This window comes from Stenella coeruleoalba (assembly GCF_951394435.1).
Source record: "Stenella coeruleoalba genome assembly, chromosome: 18".
Taxonomy (NCBI): Eukaryota; Metazoa; Chordata; class Mammalia; order Artiodactyla; family Delphinidae; genus Stenella; species Stenella coeruleoalba.
Window position 1 is genome coordinate 1,252,567 of NC_137164.1, and position 21,353 is coordinate 1,273,919.

Consider the following 21,353-nt stretch of genomic DNA (forward strand, 5'->3'; position numbering starts at 1 on the left):
CTTCCAGTGCAGGGGACAGGGGTTCGATCCCCGGTCAGGGGATCATGCACATGCCGTGCAGCGCAGCCAAAAAGAAAAAAAGAAGAAACAACGGAGCCTGGTGGTCTGACCAGGGTCGGCTCAAACCCGGAGGCAAGAACCAGGGTTCCTGCAGGAGGTGAGCTGATCCAGACAGGGATGAGGGGAGATGGCATCACCGCCGACACAGTGTGACACGTCCACAGAGCTCCGGCGTGAGCTTGTCCGGGGGAAGGGGGGCTGGGCAAGCGTGGCCGGGGGGAGGAGGGGGGCGAGAGGAGGGGACCAAGTTGCTGAGGAGGAAGCCCCTCCGCGGGCACCGCTGTCCTCCCTCCGCTCAAGCGTGTGTGACAGGCACGTGCGACCACGCTTGCCAGGGTGGGGGGAGCCTGAGTCAATGGGGTCGCAACTGGAGTCCTCTCTGACTGCTGCCACGCGGTCTCAGAACAGCGCGGGGACACACGGTCGCAGCCACCACCAGGGCCTGTCCTTCCACTGTGACGGCAGCACGCCCAGCGCCGCAGCCTCTGCAAAGGACCTGGGTCAAGGAGCACCCTGTGTGGTGGGCTGGGAAACGTGATTCCTTGGCACTTTTCGGCTTGAGGATGCCAAGAATTCTCTCCCTTTTCCTCCTGACCAAGTCACCCCAGTCTACTTGGTGCTGTGCTCGGGTCCCTGACCACTGGCTTTCTTCCTCAGGCCGAACTGGGCATAAGAAATCGATTTGTTTGTTTACATTTCTTCCTACCTGCATTTAGTTAAAGATTTTACTCACTTAAACACATACAATAAAGTGAGGAAAACTGGATTAAGTCAGGATTAGGAAAATTATACCAACAGAGAAATTCGGGACCAGGGGAACATAGCCGCGCCTGGACTCAGCACCGCCCGTGGCAGAGCAAGGAGGGAGGTGGGCAGGGTCAGGCCACAGGCCATCCACTGGGAAAAAGCACGAACAAGTCCCAGGACTCCCGTCTGAAAGAAATTCCTCACCTAAGTCCCCCTCTGGGGACACACCGTGATGCAACGCTCAGCTGCTCTAAGGGCCCAGGAGCCATGGGCATCCTTGCTCTCCCAAGGCCCCAGCACAGACTCTGAGGGGCCCCAAGGGCGCCCTACCTGCGCTAACCCGCCACAATGCAGCAGGCGAATACAAGTCAGTGCTTCCGAGAAGCAGCAATGTCACACATATGAACATTGCGGCAACACTGAATCAGCCGTTTCTAAAACTGTCTCAGGAAGAAAAAGAGGGAACACCTGGTAATATGGTCGTTTGGAACCATAAAGATTAAAAGAAAAAGTGAAACTAAATTTTATAAGAAAGATAAAGTAAGAGCTAAATTTAAGTCATCACTTGTGCTAATAAGAGACTACAAAACAGGATGCTCAAAATCAAAATCAAAAACATATCTTTCCAATTCCTTAAATCTATATTTAAAGAACAGCTCCTTCCTTAAGAAATATTAACCTAGTGGCCTCTTTGTTTGCCCTATAGAAATTGTCGTAAGTCTTTAATGATTTACGTGCAAAAGATTTATGAACATTACACCGTTTGACATATACATTATACCATTACACAGTGAACAGTCTTTTACGTTTTCCCAGAAACTGAATCAGAGTCCCAATAAAATGGGGAAAAAAGTGTGTGTGCACATGCAGTAGATGAAACACTGCATATAAAAGTGTGTCGTCACCAACAGGACCTGTAAGACCTTGGGGAAACTGGGAGTTTACTGCCATTCTTATAAATATAGGGCTGAAATGGCATCTAAACTCAAAATATAAGGAAACAAAACTGAACCTAGATTAAAAGGCAATACAACAGGAGGCAAGGGGAAAAGCTGCACAGACAGGAATTCTCTGTACCTGTTACACGGGAATTCTAATCACCTGCTTTATCCAAGACACACAACTGTAGAGGTACTGCTGAGCTTTTCCTCACATTATTTGGGTTCACATAATGACTTTGCAACCAGAATTCTCTGAAAGCAAATGTACCCTCTAACCAGGCCAGAAAAGTCTGAGTTGGAGGGTCAGACCGAAGGCAGAGTTGTTTTAAGCCACAAAGTAACGCTATGCACCAATCTGACGGATTATTTCAGGAGCATCAAAAGGGTAAAGGGTCCTTTCTGCCAGCAATTACCATAAATTAAATGCTGATGGGAACTTACGGGTGTCCCGACCCTTAATTTTGCCATATTGGTGTTCTACTATAAACGGCACCAGCTTCGTTATTTCTTGCGCTGTAGTTATCACGCATGGATTTTACCACAATGAGAGCCCACCTGGATTCTGGATCGTGTGCCCAATTTGTTTGTTTTTATCACAACTGCGAGAACAGCGGCTCTGATTCCCTCTTGTTTGCTAGTGATTTACACAAGGCTTTCAGCTTTGTTATAGGGCTGAGTATCTGCAATGTCACCCACTACTTCCCTGGGACGGCTCCAGCCTATCTCCAAAAGCACAAGTTCTGCTGGTCAGGGGACAGCTTCATGTTTTCACAGAGAGAAAGGCCGTGGCTGTGCTGTCCGCTCGCGCTGCTAACCCTCTGCACCCGCCGTTCACAGCCTGGGCTTCACGAAAGCAGCTCGTTACCCAGGTCAATCCCGGCACATCCCGAAGGGTCAAGGAAGCCCCACAAAACAGCACCACTAGTTTCCCAAACAGATCATCTGAGAAATCTAAGCTCTCCGGTAAGAAACTATAAGAGGGCTGAGGTAGCTTTTGGAAATAAAAGACGGCGTTGTTTCTCTTTCCTCCCAGTTCCCATGACTGTGAGGCCAGGAGTACGTAGTTACGCTGTTTCTAAGAAACTAGAAGTGCCCAAGCCATCCTGATGCGCTCTGCGCGTGAAATCCTACTCAGTTTGCAGGGCGGCAGACGTGCCTGGTCTATTTCCACGTTCATGCAGCTCTGACGTTCACACGACAGGTGATGATACAGCACTTGCTTTCAGAAGCCGTTTCATAAGACAGCTGCATTTTTACTAGTTACATGTCACGGACACGTTTTTACCTGGTTGGACACGACCTCCATTTCATACGGTCCTGCCCCTCGGTTCGGGCTTTACTCAGCCACGTGAAGAGCACAGGATCGTACGCACGGCCCCCGTGTGTGTTTCTGTGTAACTGATGTCTCCTCCATTAACTGGCCTTTATGCTTAAGCGTGAGAAGTCAGGCTGTGTTGCCACCATTCTGATGATTTCTCAAGCTTTTTATTTTCTAGTCTTTCTCATTCCCTTAATATAGTTACGTCTCCTCTAATAGCATAGATGCTATCTTTTAAAACAGGAGAAAACAGAGGCAAAGAGCCGACTCATGTTAACCAACCTTCCCCTTAGCTGAGTTAAAAAATGCACAAACCAAACACAAGTTCAAGGAAGCCAGTCTCTTCCCCACGACAGCTCACGATAAGCCAAAAAACCCCAAGGAGAGGGCTACGTGGGAAAGCTTTCCCGTCCTCACAGGGACAGGACAGAAAGCGCACGGGACACAGCTTCAGGAGAGCTGAGAAATCTCTGGATCTTGCCTGAAAAGGAAAGCAGCTAACAAGATGGTTTTGGAGAGAAGGTGGAAAACAGTGCAATGGGACGCAGAAAGGGCCTCGGGTTTGTAGCCTAGAAACCCCTCTCCAGGGACCTCTGCTGGTCTCCTCTGCACCCCAGATGCGCAGCCTCCCTGGAGCGTCCACCCACCTGGTCACAGCCCGCGTCCACCAATTCCTGCAGCATTTGTCGGTTTACTTCTGCGGCGGCCGAAGGGCCCGATTCATTAGCAAAGGGCAGCAAGGAGTATCTGATTTCTCTCAGGGCTTTCTGGTAAGGCCCGAACTTCGGGGCTGTCCTCGTCTGCTGCTGCTGCCTAGCCGCGTCCTTGCCCCCCAGGGCCTTGGCATCCAGGGCGGCGTCACTGCCCGGCCCCGCGGGCGGCCCCGGCGCGGGGGTCTTGGGCGGCTGCTTCAGCCCCTCGCGGATCTCCTGCAGCCGCTGCCGGCTGTTCCCAGAGTAGGTCGTGGCGGGAAAAGTCTTCGGCCGCATGGTTAGTCCAGTTTCCTTTGACCATAAATACAATCTTCTTAAAGTGTTTTATTAGTTAAAACGAAAACAAAACTGTCAACAGTATCAGTTAGTTGTAAACACACTTTCACAACAATGTTGTTTTGAAAATGTTCTTTCCTTCCATTTCTGTAGATTCTGCAGAGAACCGAACATTTTCCAGAGACTTCACTTTGAAGACCATCTCTACCTGAAAAGGAAAATGAGAGGTGTTCATTTGTGGTTCCCACATAATGTTAATGACACTTTTCAGAAATGGACCATGATCCTGAAAATATTCCACTTGGAAAGATAAAGAAAGAACATACCACCTCTCAGAAAAGATAAAGATACGGTTCACCTCTGGTTCGAGCACGTGACAGGCAGGGCCACCCCAGGCGTCTCCTGTAACATGTAACCTGCAATGACATACCGCTGCAGAAGCCAATACTTTCTTATAAATACTCAATTTGGGGCAAGAACAACAGTACTAACAACTGACAGCTCATTTAAAGTGCTCCTTTATAATATGACTTCACTTGGAAATCCACAGCTCGAGGGTTCACCGGCTGGTCCACACCACGCCCTGCATCCCCACAGCATGACTAACAAGCCTCCCCACTCACCTCAGCCGGTGGTCCTTCCACACCTTGGGAACTCTCTCTTATAAAGCCCTCCCAAACCTCCTGAGAGAAACCACAGCCTGCCACGCTGAAGGTTCGCACAATGTGCTATGAGACTTTGAGGGTCACGACTCCTCTGGGTTTTTTTATAAAGTGGTCAACTTCTTACCGGCATTTTGACCAGATAAGAATGTCTCGGGGCTTCCCTGGTGGCGCAGTGGTTAAGAATCCACCTGCCAATGCAGGGGACACGGGTTTGAGCCCTGGTCCGGGAAGATCCCACATGCCACGGAGCAACCAAACCCATGCACCACAACTACTGAGCCTGCGGTCTAGAGCCTGTGTGCCACAAGTACTGAGCCCACGAGCCACAACTACTGAGCCCACACGCCTAGAGCCCTTGCTCCGCAACAAGAGAAGCCACTGCAATGAGAAGCCCGCGCACCTCAACGAAGAGCAGGCCCCGCTCGCCGCAGCTAGAGAAAGCCCGCGCGCAGCAACGAGGACCCAACGCAGCCAAAAATAAATCAATAAATAATAAAAATAAAATGAGAATGTCTCGCTTGTGGAAACTGACACTTGCATGGAGGGGTCTGGTAACAGCATGTGGGTGGTCACACGGTGACGACAGTAACAAGGGCTGTGCAGAGGCAAGTCGTCTGTGTGCGGCACCCACCCCTCAGCATGGAAGCAGACTCTCTGTGCAGAGCTCGCAGTCACAAGGGCACTTCCCCACGATGATTCCACCTGCTCCCGGCTAACGCACTGAGTGCTGTCATGCCGCAGTCAGAAGGCGAGCCCCGCCCTGACGCTGCCCTTAGCTGCCAGCTGCCCGGCAGCACCTGGCTCAGGGGCTCAGGGCTGCGTAGCCTGGGACAGGTGAGGTCACCTCCCTCCCCTCCGTCCAACAGGTGGCAGCAGCGGGTGAGCACAGAGTGAGGCTCAGCGTCCCGTGGTCACTGCTGTTCCCATCCTGAGCTGTCCTGCCCTGGAGGCAGCCCGCGTGGCCGTGACCACAGAACCCAGTGAGCAGATAGTGAAGTAAAATCACTTTGAGTTTTAATGAACAAAGGAAAACTGACCCCTTCTTGGAGCCTCCTTTAGAAGGAGGGGCACAGGGGTCTGGACTTCTTTCAGTGAGGAGCTTAGAAACTAACCGTAAAATGGAACCGTGCTTCACGGCCTTTTTCACCCCTTTTCCCCCACTGTGGTGGGGAGATAGCTAATGTTTATCCAGTATTTACTAAGTGCCAGGCTCTGTTCTAAGCATTTCATGTGAATTAACTTACATAGATCTATTACATTACCATATACAACAGTAAACCTGAAAAAATGACCTAAAATTACTATTCCTTTCTTAGAGATGGGAAGATGGAAGGTCTCAGAAGGTTTTACCTGTCCCTTTTCTCACTGTAACTACAAGAAGATTCTATTTAGAAAGTAAGAAAAGCAGGCTACATAAAATTTTCAACATGAAATTCAATTTTTTTTTTTTTTCCGGTACGTGGGCCTCTCCCGTTGCGGAGCACAGGCTCCAGACGGGCTGGCTCAGCGGCCATGGCTCACGGGCCCAGCCGCTCCGCGGCAAGTGGGATCTTCCCGGACCGGGGAACGAACCCGTGTCCCCTGCATCGGCAGGCGGACTCTCAACCACTGCGCCACCAGGGAAGCCCTGAAATTCATATTTTTAAACACAACATCTAATACGTTAAAGTCGCTGAAACGCCCTTGAGTACGCGATAGTGACCTACTGGCTGAGACACAGCTGAGGCTCCCGTGCAGTGGACCCGAGCCCAGAGCCCTGCTGCACTGGTGTAATATGGGGCACACTGCACCCACACTCATTCTCAGTGACCTCGTGGTCTAAGCATCTGTTCTGAAACACCTAACTGTCTAAAACCGCAAGTTCACATTCCAACAAAAATGAACAGATTCTCAAGGAGCTGCTGAGCACGTCTGGAGTCTGAGAACAGACAGGAGTTGTACCTTTTCCTACGACCTTCACACAAACTACTGTTTCCAATCTTTAGCTCTCTTCCCTTCCTTTGAAAATGGAAATACAGAAGTCATAAATCATACTGTCCTCGCAATAAATAACCGATGTGAAGGAGGGGCCTGACAACACGCAGGGAGGGTCCTTCCGGTACCCCTCCCCAACCCATCCCCCCTGCAAACGGTCACACTGCAGAGAGGAGCGGGTGAGGGAGGCAGATAAACTGCTCCAAAGAAAGAGATGCCCAAGAGGAGAAAAAGAATCATCTGGCAAATGGGAGAATACAGGAGAAAGTCAGAAAAATCTCCGCAGTAGAGAGAACTAAACCTCTGTGCAGGGAAGACTGGAATTCCAGCCCAGGGAACAGCATAAGCAAAGGAGCAGAGGAATGCGCCGTCCACAGGCTCCTCCACCAGCTTGAGGGCCGCGGAGAGGCCTTTCCTGGAGTCTGGAGGGGTGATGCTTGGGAGGCGCCCAGGGGCTTGATGGGGAGGACCTTCCAGGTCACGGCCACGTCTGGACTCCACGGGGAGCTACCGTCTGCGGCCGAGCTAAGAAGTGACACAGCCAAGCGCCCTTTAGAGGGTTGAGTCAGGAAGCCAACTGGACAGAGGGCTGGGAGGGACAAAGCTGGGATACTCCAGGTGGACGACAGGGGCCTAGATGAGAAGCAGCGACACCCCTGGGGGACAGGGACAGTTAGGCGGGTGAGCGGCAGTCCTCAGAGCGGCAGCAGGCTGTGATGGGCCTCAGGCCGCTGCCAGGCGACACAGGCAGGATAGGGAAAGCTGCTCTCCACTCGGCCCCTGGAGATGGTCCATGGAGAAGGAAAAAGGGCTGTAAGAAGGTCAAAGCCAGGACGCAGGGCCGGCCTCCCTGCCTGGCCACGGCAGCAGAGAAGGGTGTGGGGCCGCCAGGAGGGTTCTGAGTAAATTCCCTGGGAGTTACTCTAAAAGGGAGAAGCACTGAAAGCTGTGACCCACGGCAGAGGGTCTCCCACCCACCCAGCCCCGGAGACCCTGCAGGCCACCCACAGCCCCGCAGAGCACTGTCAAGTGTGGCCACTTTCCTCCTCAATCACCTGAACTGTAAGCGCCACGAGGGCAGGGGCTCCCCTGCCCGCTGCCCGGAAGCGTCTGAGTCCGTCCCCGCGATCCCGGACTGCGGGTAAAACCTGCCCCACGGCGCCCTCGGGAGAACACGCAGCACGGGCTGTGGACGGGGACGGCCCTCGGAAAACACAGTGCCCTTTCTCTGAGGTTTCAGACACAGTGTTCCTGCCATTTACACAAAACTCCTATAAAAGGCTGCACGACTACGGTATGTTACTCAGCCAGAAAAGGAACGAAGCTCTGCCACCTGCTACAGCGTGGATGAACCCTGAGGACGCTACGCTGCGCGACATGAGACAGACAGCGAAGGACGAACAGCGTGGGCTCCGCTCCTATGGGGCAGATCCAGAGAGACACGAAGACTGGAGTCACGGGGGCTCGGGGAGGGGGAGTTACTGTTTAATGGGTACAGAGTTTCTGTCCCGGACGATGAAGAAGTCTGTAATACAGACTGTGGTGCTGACTGCAGTGACAATGTTCATGTATTCTATGCCACTGAACTGTACACTTAGGAATGGTTACAATGACGAGCATTATGCAAAGTCATCTAACTGTTCACATCCAGCTAGCTAGTGCTTGGTCGTGTTCCCTCACTAAACACAGCTCCACAAGGAAAGGCCGGACCTCAGGACTGGGTGCTGGCAGTGGACAAACTCTCCTCGCAGGAGGTCTGAACCTCCTGCCCCTCCGCACTCCACCAGGACACTGAAACACACAACGGGGAGGGGCTTCCCAGAGCCATGCGCCTGCAAATACTGGGGGTTTAAGTGCCCGTGTGTCCCACAAACATTCCAATTCCAAAGCCAAGCAGCACGGGAGAGACCAGACATTTCTGTGTCGACATCTGTATTTCTACCCGAGCTAAGAAATACCAGGTGGAGGTGCCCACAAACAGAATCCGGATCAGACGTCCTGGTTCCTTTTCCCTCAACATTTCATTGTGAAAAGTTTCAAACATACAGGAAAGCTGGAAGAGTTATTCAGTGATACCTCCTAAAGCCGTGCCTGGGAAAGCTCCGTCATGCGGGGGCGGGGGGGGGGGAAGACACCCCCCCCCTTCTCATCGCCTTCCCACCACGGTCTCCTGGGCATACCTGGCTTCCTAGGTGAGCATGTAGGACACCTACAGGCAAACTGGTCCTGCCTGAATAATTCGGTAAGGATGAAACTTTCCTTCAGTTACACAAAGAATGAAAGTATTTCCTCAGCTTGAGACCTTGTATTTTAGACTTTAGTTTGACGACAGTTGATTTCATGGTGAAATTATGAACTTCTGAAAGCATTTTTCACAAGAATACTCATCAGTCAAATTAAGACTGCAGCTGGAAATGAGCTACTCTGACACACTACTGTATCATTTTACTAAGCTCTCTCATCAAGAATTTACAAATACGACCCTAAAGCCTCATGGATGGGTCTTTAGAAAATCGGGATAGTGGAATTCCCTGGTGCTCCAGTGGTTAGAACTCTGTGCTTTCACTACTGGGGCTCGGGTTCGATCCCTGGTTGGGGAACTAAGATCCTATAGGCCACAGTGCAGCCAAAAAAAAAAAGAAAAAAGAAAACAAACGGGGGTAGCAAGCAAAGTAATCTAATTTTAGAAATTTCTTAGGTAACATCAACTGATTTAAATATACTTTAAAAGAAACTACAGGGCTTCCCTGGTGGCGCAGTGGTTAAGAATCCACTTGCCAATGCAGGGGACACGGGTTCGAGCCCCGGTCCAGGAAGATACCACATGCCGCGGAGCAACTAAGCCCATGCGCCACAACTACTGAGCCTGCGCTCTAGAGCCCACGAGCCACAATTACTGAAGCCCGCACGCCTAGAGCCCGTGCTCTGCAACAAGAGAAGCCACCGCAGTGAGAAGCCCGCGCACCACAACGAAGAGTAGCCCCTGCTCGCCGCAACTAGAGGAAGCCCGCGCACAGCAACCAAGACCCAACACAGCCAATAAATAAATAAATAAAATAGTAAAAGAAAGTACAAGACACTGGAATTTTAAAACTGCAATACTCTCGATGTGCAAAGAAAGCCCCTGTATTATCTCCTAACAATGAAGTGTTATTCTCTCATGCTTCTTAAAAAAACAAAAAAACCCCAAAAAACTGCAATACAGCTCACAAGACAGAAACAAGTCATTTTCAAATCTGGAGCTGTGACAACTACTAAATCCTATTCCTAGTATAGGAGGCTCCTGTAAAAACTTAACGTGAGAGCAATACTTTAATCACCCCTTAATTTGGCCCCACCAAACCAGTTCTGGTTCTTAAACCAATCCTGGAAAACGCTATCAGACGTTCAAGACTTTTTATTCTAATTTCTCCCAGTACTTCACAACCCACACTGGCTGCCAAACAGACATGCAGCCCCGACCGACGGAGGAACCGACCAAACCCACGGGCCGCAGGGCCGCACTACGGACACATGCTGGCACTTTTAAAACAGTATTTCTCGGACCTAAAATTCCAGTTATTACTTAAATCATATCCTTACTCTAACTAACTGGCAAAGCTGAGATAAACCAGGCAGCCGGGCCGGGCCTGCAGCCGGACGCCGAATGTCAGAACCGTGCACCGCTGTGCGGCAGGACCTCCCCTGGGCTGCCCCAGCCAGGAAGCCCTCACAGGGGATACCCCGCGCCGGGAGGGTCCCTGAGGACGTCTCTCCAACCAAGAGCACAGTCACAAGGCTTCAGCGGGTACGGAGGTCTCCCACTCGGGCCAAAGGCCGTACCGGACATTATATGGGTTCACTCAGGTAGAACTGGGCCTCACCCCCAAATAAGTTTATGATCCAGGGAAAACAAACTACCACATGCCCTGTTGCTTTGTACATGATATCTGTATGATATATATACACACATATGTGTGTGTGTGTGCGCGTGTATATAGATATACACATACATACACTTAGAGACACACATTATGAATAACAGCATTAAAAAATGGAGCCATAGAGGGTTTTTTTTGTTTTTTTTTTTTTTGCGGTACGCGGACCTCTCACTGCTGTGGCCTCTCCCGTTGCGGAGCACAGGCTCCGGACGCGTAGGCTCAGCGGCCATGGCTCACGGGCCCAGCCGCCCCGCGGCATGTGGGATCTTCCCGGACCGCGGCACGAACCCGCGTCCCCTGCAAGCGCAGGCGGACTCTCAACCGCTGCGCCACCAGGGAAGCCCGGAGCTATAGAAGTTTGTACTCAAGATGACCACGTGGAATGACCAGGCTGTAGATAAATCTGTCACCTGTTCTCTGTAGCAATCATAACAGCAAGCAACCCAACAGGATGGGTCTCCTTATATTCCATTCCACACCCCGGCAGGGGCTTTCACTCTTTGAGAAGCCTCACCTCCTCTGAAACCCTCTCCCCTTCAAGTTTCGGAAACTCCGCGGCCAGGGATTGGACCACCCATGCCACTGGAGAGTCACTGCTGTGGACAGAGGTGATACATGACCATCCAAGGAATCCCAGTGCACAGGCCTATTTGGAGAAAACCTCCCAGAGAAAGGATCACTTCACCAAAGTTGGAAAGGCGCAAGGGCTATGATTTGATGGAGGAAGTGTGAAGCTATTCTTGGAGTCCGGAACTTCCTGTGAAAAGGCTCAAACATAGAAAAGATGAACAGGCAGATAACGTCGGGGAGCGAGGCAGGTGCATCTGGGTACATTTAATGAAAACACAGGAGTGACACTCGTGAGACAGGATGGAGTTAATTAATTCGGAAGGAACGAGCTGGTCCCTAGCACTCCTGCTGAAGACCACGGCCTGGAGAAGGGCGGTCAGTACTCCAAAGAGGAGCCCACTCCATTCAAAAGCCAGCTTACATCCTCGAAAAGATTCTCACCGTGCTAACGAATCTAGAGACTATAGGCTCTGCTCTACGCCACAGTATCGGAACAGTTAACGGTAAACACAAACCACTGCGACACAATATGAGAGCTTCCCTTGTCCTCCAGAAAATTCCTGTGAATGTCAAATATTGGTATATGAACAAAAAGTATTTAATTAACTTAAACAACCACTTGTCACTATTAGGTTGACGTGGTCGAGTGGCAAGCGAAATAAAGCTTTCGTAGAGTGAACGGCAAACATTAAACAACGTCCAGTTTCCACCCTAATTTTAGCACCGTAACTATTATCCTTATTTCCAGCATTACCTTGTTCTAATCATACTTTCAAAATGAAACTGTAAATCAAACAGCATTAGGCTCAAAAGTACTAACACTAACACTTAGTGACCTGAGTGGCCAAACAGGGCTACCTCCAGGCTCTGGGAGCTGTCACAGGTGCTCTCTGAAATAAAGCCCACTCCCCGCCCCACACAGAGCGTCAGCCACCAGCACACAATGCGGATGGTGACCCCTGGACTCGGGACGCCCAGTTCTGTCCATAGGAATTACCGAGCAATAGGCTTTTTTTTTAAAAAAAAAAAGGAAGGAGATTCAGGGAATTTTTCATGCTGGAAGTCGGAAATGTTCTAGAAATGTTCAAGCCCAAGCTCTTCGTTCTGTTGATCAGAATATTTTGCTCCTTTTTAAAGCAGATTTACAGTCAAAACAAAGTAAATGCAGTGAATTTATCCTCTGTACTTCTTCAAACCTTTTATTTTTTAAAAGTCAGTAAGGAACATTATTTAGAAGTTTCACATTATTATAACCATGAAATAAAACATAAAAGCAGCTTTTCAAAACCTGTGTTAGTCTGGTTTTTCCAATACAAATCAGAACATCCTCGCAAAGTTCCCCCAAATGTTTCCTGGGTGTTTACGGCGAATTTATCAGCTTCAACACCCCTCCTCACGCCCAACCCACACAAGCAGTGGGATTTAGGAGCCCGGGGCTGGCTACTTACAAAACATCATTTAAAATAACAAGGCATCTTATTGTAAAAACATTCCCCTCCCACCAAAGGAAAGTCCCTCCCCCAACCCTGCGATTTGCTAAAGAAAGAAATATGTACAGCTCCCATTTACACCTAAGTCAAAACGATTTCAAATTAGATGAAGAAGCTAGAAGAATCTTTTCCAGTTCAAAAATTCCAAGATTCTCATAATTCACCTTAATAATGTTTCATGACAGCTTCTGCCCAGATATCATTTTAAATTGCTTGACATTTTGAGATTCATTAAATGTTCAGCAATTTTAATTTCAAAGGAATGCTGGCATATTCTTTAAACAGCGCTCTATATACCTGGATAATGAGTCCAAATTTTATGACAGGCTGAATAACACAGTGTCTTGTTAATTATAATTTAAAACAAACTTTCTTAAACAGTCTATGCATTCTTATTTTGAAGATTTTTCTGTTACTCTCTTATTAATACATTTGCTAAAGAAAAAACTTTTAAAAGATACAAAGTAGCTTAGTCTCTTGATTGAGCGCTCAGAAATGACGATCCATCAAGCAGGGATTTGAGGTGAGATTCAACTAAAACTAGGAATCCAGCGCTCCTGAGCACAATTTCCCTAATAATGGGCCAGGAGTTACTTTCTCTATTACCAAGGGAAGGCCTGTCAACCCCTAGGTTAAAATTCAAACTGAACACCTGTGCGAACATCACACATTTTGTGACTTTCCATTCATGTTTCTTAGTAAAATGGGGGCAACCTTCCTCTACAATTGCACGTATTTGCTGAACACTTTGGGAAGAGAGCTGTTTGGCCACTGCATTTCTACCTGCCAAGCGCTGGGTCTCACACAGTCCCGGGCTAGTGAGTTCTGAAGTCTGGACTCCTGTCCAGGGAGACCCCCTCCCCTGCCCCCCACGTACGTGTAATCGGTCCACACGAAGAACCCCGCACACAGCGCGCACGGTCCGGGTCCCACCGAGGCCTGCGGGCGGGGCACGTGTGTCTCCCCGGCCCCACCTGCCTCCGCCGGGTCGCCAGGCGCCGCGAACCGGGTCGGAACCCGCGTCCGGAGCCCGGCGGGCGCCGAGCGCAGGGGGGCGCCGCGGGAGGCCGGACTCCAGACGGGGGTCGGGGTGGGGGTGGGGGGAGGTGGGGGAGGGGAAGACCCGGGGGCGCGGCCCGGGGGGAGGGGCGGCCCGCGAGGGGGAGGGGCGGCGCGGCCTCCGTCCGGGGACGACCTGCCCGCGAGGGGCCTAGGGCCGAGGTGGCCCGACGGCGCGGACCCCCTTCTGCCCGAGCGCGCGGCCCCGCCCGCCGCTGAGTCCCGAGTCCCGAGTCCCGATCCGCACCCCGCCGCCCCGCTCACCTCGCGCCGTCTACGCCGTCCGCGGCCGCCTGGCCCGCGGCTCCGGGGCCTCGCGGGGGACGCCGAGCCCGGGGGCGGCCGGCGGGCGGGGACGCGGGGCGCCGGGCGGACGGGCGGGCGGGCGGCCCCATCTTCCGGCGCTCGCGCCGCGGCCCAGCGCGCAGCCCGAGCGGGACATTCGCTACATTGTTGGCATTCCTGGGGCGTCACGTGACCGCCGCGTCAGCGCCGCCCCCGCCCGCGCCCGCCGGCCGCCCAGGGGGCGCGGGGCCCGGCGGTCGTCCGTCCGCCCGTCCGTGCGGGGTCCGCGGCCTCAGCCGCCGTCCCCCACCCCCGCGGCGCTGCCGTCCCGCGTCCTCCCGCGCGGACGGGCTCCGGACTGTCTGCCAGGGGACAGCCCGGGGTCCCCGCGCGCCGATGGCCCGGCCACCGCTGAGCGCCGGGATCCGGCTCACCTGCGCCCCGCCCCCCGCGAGGCTCACCTGGACTCGCGGCCCGGCGCGGCGCCGCCTCCGCCCTCACCTGCGCCCCGGGCGCTCGCACCCGGACAGGCCTCCCTCCCCCCCGCCCCCACCCCGGGGCTGGCCCCCTCCTCCCTTTGTATGCAGGTAAAGGTCCTGCCCTTGCTATGTCTTCAACGACAGAAACATAGTTAACTGAAAGAAATATATCGTAAATAAAAGGAATTTAATGGACTTTACAATTTATGTGCGAGACACCTAATCAAATTTTGGGATTACAATGACCATTATAGAATTGTTTGCAATCGTGAAAAATCAGGAAGAACCTAAAAGTCCAGCAGTAGGGAACTGTGGGAAAATAAAATATGTAAAATAGCTAAGTGAATGAACTAGCTGTACTTTTCAAAGGATATGTAGATAGACTTCAAAAATCTTTGTAGAGTGGAGAAAAGGGAGTGGCAAAATTATATTTACACTATGATACCATGTTGAGAAATAAAATCCCACAGTACCTATGCTAATCACGTTCTTTATACGAGTAGAGTCACGGACTGAAAATGTACACACCAGACTCATTACAGCTGTGGCCGGTGTAGAAAGGAGTGCAGAAATTAGACTCGAGAGAAAAGTAAGGACAACGACTTTCTCTCCAGTGCTTGCTTTCTTTATTTGAAACAAATTGTCCAAATCTTAAAATTTGTTGATTCTGAGTGATTAGATCCAATAATGTGTAGTGTGTTATTCTTTGTGCCTTTTAAAAAATATCTTAAACATTTTTACATATATATATATATATATATATATATATATGAAACAAATTGGAAACGGGTAATTTTCCAAATAGAGGCTTACTTGAGGAAACTGATACACCATATAGGAGAACATTGTGTTTATTGACATGCAGTCAATCATTCCTTTGGGTTTTTTGTTTTTTAAATGTTTTTGAGGACCTACCAGGAACCATGGATTAAACCAAACACGGTTGGTACTACAGTGAGCAAAACTACACGATTCACCCATTGGTGGAGCTTACACTCTTGTTGATGCGTTCAAGAAACACAGCGATAGGACTTCCCCGGTGGCACACTGGTTAAGAATCTGCCTGCCAGTGCAGGGGACATGGGTTCGAGCCCTGGTCCGGGAAGATCCCACGTGCTGTGGAGCAACTAAGCCCCGTGCGCCACAACTACTGAGCCTGCACTCTAGAGCCCGTAAGCCACAACTACTGAGCCCACGAGCCACAACTACTGAAGCCTGTGCGCCTAGAGCCCGTGCTCCTCAACGAGAAGCCACCGCAATAAGCCCGCGCACCGCAACGAAGACCCAATGCAGCCACAACTTAAATAAATAAATAAAATTAAAAAAAAGAAAAGAAATATAGTGACAAAATAGGGTACAGGATCTAACTTGGTGAAACGATATAAGTACATGTATTTATATTTAAGCTATACACATAAAATATAAATGATATATATTATATAAAATATAACGTATATTAAACAAACAAAAATATGTATATATGTCCAGTAAAGTATGCAGCCAAATATTAAAAGTGGTATTCTCTGGATATAGTGATTCTGGGTGATTTCTGTCTTATAATTCCTGATACTTCTAAAGAGGATAGTTAAAAACTGTTTAAATAATCAGCTACATAAGTTCATCCACATAATGCATCCAGTTGCCAAGAGGAGAAAAGAGAGACAGCACGAGTCCCACTGAGCACAAAGCCTGTGGCAGTGGCAACCTCTCCATGTATAAATTAATTGATTAACATACGTCTACTATGTGTGTATACCAGGTGTTGCCCTAAACTTGTGTATTATCTCATTTAATCCTCTAGTCAACCATGTTATTAACCCCATTTTATAGAAGAAGACCCTAAAATACACTGAGCCCAACTAACTCACCAGAGACCAAAGAGCTGGGATTCCAACCTTGGTAGATCTGACGCCAGAGCTTGGAAGCACTGAATTATAAGGCTGTCTTCAGGTAATCTCAAACAGTCATGATCACAATGTACTTAATAATAAGGAAACTGAAACCAAATCAGCTCCCTTTTACTTTGAGGGGAGAGGAATGGTCTTTGTGGAGTGAGGAAGGGGGGCCCAGGGCCTCCCGCAGCAGACAGGGCAGAGGCCGAGGGCTGGCAGGAACCAGCATCACCTCACCTGCAGATGCGGGGCCAGGATGTTTTACGGGTTCTCCCTGAGGCTGCTGTGCAATGTGCCCTGAGACTACCTACCTGCTTCCCCTCCCCCACCCCTCCCCCACCTGTGAATGCAAGAAGCCTGATTATGACTCAGCCTCTTTATACCTTAGTGCCTGGAAAGCAGGCTCTGGTCTCTAGACACAATTTTTGTCTTTTTGGAAAGAAAAGGCCTCCTTGTTAATAATCCGTGGAGGACACACAGCAAATCCGCTAACTACAAAGAATGTTCTCTATGGGGAGTAGTGAAAAAGTAGAGTAGGGTTAGACTGTGAAAGGCCTGGAAAACTAGAAAGAAGGTGTGCTACACTGATTTAATTTTTTTTATACCCATGTGGTCTGTCTCCTTAATTAGATTATAAATTCCTCAAGAACAAGGACCATTTTCTCCCCCCAAAGCTACATATAGAGAACTTAACTGCTGATCTGAATGTACTGAATGAACTTTTAAAGGCTGTTTTAATGTCCGAAATATCAAAATTTTTTTGTTTGTTTTTTTGTTTTATGCGGTACGCGGGCCTCTCACTGCTGCGGCCTCTCCCGTGGTGGAGCACAGGCTCCGGACGCGCAGGCTCAGCGGCCATCCTCACGGGCCTAGCTGCTCCGCGGCATGTGGGATCCTCCCGGACTGGGGCACGAACCCGCGTCCCGTGCATCGGCAGGCGGACTCCCAACCACTGCGCCACCAGGGAAGCCCTGAAATATCAAAATTTTAAAGATCACATTTTTCTCAGGACCAAGCACTCTGGGTCAGCCAGGGAGATCTCCTGGTACACTGTTCTTTGGAGGTTTTGGTTCTGCAAACTCGTAGGAACTTCTAGAAAGACTTGGCAGTACCAAGTTTATTAGTTGGGGGATCTGCTTTGATGACGAACTCTTTTTTCTTTTTTTTTTTTTTACTGTCTTCTTATTGTAATAAAATATACATAATATAAAATTTCCCATTTTATCACATTTTAACTGTACAGCTTAGGGGCATTAAGAACCTTCCCATTGTGTGTGGCCATCGCCACCGTCCATCTCCAAAACTTGTTCATCTGCCCAAACTGACATTCTGTCCACATTAAACACCTAACACCCTACTTCCCTGCCCACCTTGTTTGTTCTTTTGCGGGATTTTTTGTTGTTTTCCTCTGTTAGGTAATTTTCTGCCACACAGCTTACGGGGTCTCAGTTCTTCAACCAAGGATCGAACCTGTGCCCCCTGTAGTGTAAGCATGGAGTCCTAACCACTAGACTGCCAGGGAATTCCCACTGATTTTCTGCTTTTAGTCTGCTGTTGGCTATGGAAGATGACTTCGCTTCTCAAAACTGTACGTAAACTAAGAGCTACCAGAACCTTATTCCTAAAAGCCTTTCCTATGCAGAGGAGAGCTAGGGCCTTGTGATGCTATTTCAAGTACTAAAACATCTCTTGTCCTCAGTTTCTGGACATTTCCCAAAGGGTTTATATTACTGGAAGTCACACTTATGGAAAAGTGGATTATTATTGTTTTTAAGAGAGTAGTCAATTAATAGATAGTAGATGAATAACCGGAAATATTTCATACCTTATATTTTTTTCAAAAGCCTGTACGTAATAGTTCTACCACTAGGTTTCTTTTGAAAATTATTTTATTTTTCAATTGTGCTAAACAATACTGATGTAAAATTTACCATCTTAACCATTTTTCCTTTTTTTCTTTTTCTTTTTTGGCCACGCCACGTGGCCTCCAACATCTTAGTTCCCCCGCCAGGGATGGAACCCATGTCCCCTGCAGTGGAATTGTGGAGTCCTAACCACTTGACTGCCAGGGAATTCCCTAAATTTCAATTCTTACATGTGTTTTCCAATCTTAAAATCATGAGAGAGTAAACCTTCTCTGATTTTAATTTATTTCTAATTGCTTTGAGCCATTTTGGAAAACAGAGCTTCCTGGAAAATTTGGTAAAAACCTCTAGGGCATATTTAGGGAAAGGCCCAGGGTCACAGCAGGACCTACAGGGTGGCCACCTTGCCAGTCCCTGCAGACCTACTTTTCCAGCCCTTTCCAACACAGAACCCAGCTTCATTCTCCGAATAGCCACTCTGCTTCTCAGATGAATAATGAAGTATGTGATTGCATAAGTCAGAATTGCTCAATAAGTTAAGACGTGTTCCCAGAAGACTTCAAAGAAACACTGTCAAGATAAAAATCACATTCTGCATTTAAAGAATTCTTATGTTGACACTTTACATTATTGAGAGACAATTGCTAAAACGCATTTTCTTTTCTTACCACATCCTCCGTTACTTTACTTTTTATGCTGAGTGAGCTGTGACAGCAGACACCAGCTATTTACTTACTTCTCATTACATTTATAGTTGGCTGCAACTTCTGTTTCCTTTGCAGACATGAGCAGAATGTTCTTGTGTCTGTAATTGAAAGAAAAATCCTACTGTGAAGGTCTGTATGCTCCTAGATGTTCTAAAACTTTCCATTCAGGTTTTTAATCTAGTCTTTTGCAGTGAACATTGGTAAAACTTGCTCTAGGAAGAACAAAAAGTGTAAGCCTCCAACTCTTGTCTCAACAAAATCAATCTCTATAACAAAATCAACATTTTCGAAGGGAAACATCTGAGCCAATCTAAATTGACAGGAAATATTTAATTGTGTAATTGTAAAAAGAACATTTTCATGGTCTATTTTTAACTTTTAATTTATAATTAACTACTAAGTGTCGTTATGGTTGTCATTGAACAGTTGCTTTTAAGACCACGTATCTTGCTTTATCAACCAAACCTGAAAAGAAAAACTGAGTGTGTTTTCTTCAGATGCTGGATAAATGGGTTTTGATCATGAAACCCATGATGAGATTATCATAAGGTGATTTCATGTGCAGAAGTGGAAGGAGGCCCACGACAGACAGGCTGCCCAACTTGAAAGAGCAAAGGGAAACCTACAAACGTTGGGAAGCAGGCATGCAGATTGCATCTGGTTGCTTGTAACCCCAGGAGAAGAAGAGTTTCTGGGCTTGGGGGTTGGAACTCGAAAAATGTCCCAGAGCTAATACCCTTCAGAAAGTCAGAGGTGAGAGGAGGAACTAGAGTTCAAGGCAAAGATCTGGGAAGGGGGACAGGGCAGAAGCAAGTCACAGGAAGGCAGGCATTTAAGACATGCAGAGAGTGGGCTTCAGAGAGAGCAGAGGGAAGGTGGATGGCAGCTCCGTGACCATGTGCTGTCGAGTCGATCCTTGGGGAAAAGAGGAGCTGAAAAAATATTTGGGAGCTATCACAGGAGGTGAGAGAAAATTTAACTGAGCTCAAGGAGAGGTTGGAGGTGAAAGGACTACACTCTGGTGGAAGGCAGCACAGTGCCCAGGGTTCATAGGGCAAAAGGGCGGAGCATGGTTTATGTCCACACTGAAAGACGACCTCAAGGAAAAGCAAGGTGTTGAGTTTGCCTACCCTTTCTCTCTGGTATTTTGCATAAATGGGAATTTTTGGTGTGTTCATGGGTCACGAAAGTGATGATCTGCATCACAAAAATCCAATGTTTTCATTTTCCCACTTCCAGCTGCTTGCTAGACATTCTCCCGTTTGTGTCTCGACAACCTTTGAAAGTCAAAAGGACAAATATTTATTGAGAACTTACGATATGCCGGGCTTGTCACCCTCTCCAGCAGCATCTAATTTGTTCAACATTATTGGGCACCCAGATGTGCTAGGCCCTGGGGACAGAACAGTGACAACAGACATTATCGTGGAGCTTCCGAGTCTAGCGGAGAGGCAAATAATCACCAGGTAACACTACAGACTCACGGAAATTTTGGATTGTGATTAATACTGTAAAGGAAAGACACACAGCTCCTTGAGCTCTTATCATAGAGGGGATGTGACCTGGTTGGTCTAGGAAATGAGGAAGCACTTTAGCTGAGATGCAAAATCAGAGAAGACATTAACAAGACGAACAGGGAAAGCATTCTGAGAGGGGGTGGGGTGGGGGGGGAAGCACTGCATGTGCAAAGGCCCTGTGGTGGAAGGAACCAAGACCCAGCGTCTCAAACACTGAAAAAGACCCTTGTGATTGGAGTGCAGAGATGCAGGGAGAGATTGGAGGTGAGGAAGGAGAGGTAGGCACCCAGGGCCTTTAAGGTCACTTTAAGGATTTCAGTCTTAATACTCAGAACAGTGGGAGTCATGAAAGCATCCCAAGTAGAGGAATGACAGGATCAGCTGTGTGGGAATGAGTGGGGGAGGGGGGTGGAGACAGGGGGCCAGAGTGTTACTAGTTGCAGAGGGAGGTGATGCAGCTTGAGCCAGGATGGTAACAATGGACGAGGGAAAAAGTAGCTGAAATGGAGAAATAACAGTGGTCAAACTTTGAGACCCCAGTGATGGGTTGACCGTCTGGACCACGCGAGAAGGGCGTGGCTCCTGGGTTCTCACTTATGTAACGGGGGTGCTGGTGCCGTCCTGTGGACCAACACCTTAAATTTGTTTTTGGAGGTATCTTCTGAGCTGCTGTGGAGTGGATGGAGATGTTACGGAGGGCATCGTGGACAACAGGTTTGTAGCAGGGGAGATGCAAACATGTGAGTTGCCCTACAGGTACCGTGGATAAGGTGTGGAGGAAGAGCCTCACAGACAGTGTAGATGGAATGGGAGGGGCCCTGACGCTGAGGAAATGCAACATTCATAGTGAAGCGGAGGGGGAGTCCGCACAGGAA

General features: G+C 49.1%; 1 protein-coding gene across 4 annotated transcripts in view; it reads right to left on the reverse strand.

The window, feature by feature from the left end:
* Nucleotides 1–21,353, reverse strand: part of LATS2 (large tumor suppressor kinase 2) — an 80,838-nt gene that overhangs the window by 27,764 nt on the left and 31,721 nt on the right. The window contains exons 3-5 of one of the 4 annotated variants that reach the window (XM_079902788.1): nucleotides 20,279–20,354; nucleotides 18,991–19,059; nucleotides 3,714–4,263 (exon numbers count right to left, since the gene is read on the reverse strand). In XM_079902788.1, coding sequence (XP_079758914.1) covers nucleotides 3,714–4,055 — 342 coding nt within the window. In that variant the 5' untranslated portion in view covers nucleotides 4,056–4,263; nucleotides 18,991–19,059; nucleotides 20,279–20,354. Of the gene's footprint in view, nucleotides 1–3,713; nucleotides 4,264–12,838; nucleotides 12,919–13,551; nucleotides 13,909–13,997; nucleotides 14,528–18,990; nucleotides 19,060–20,278; nucleotides 20,355–21,353 lie in introns of those variants that run through there. The other 3 variants (XM_079902790.1, XM_079902789.1, XM_079902791.1) reach the window with 3 other exon arrangements.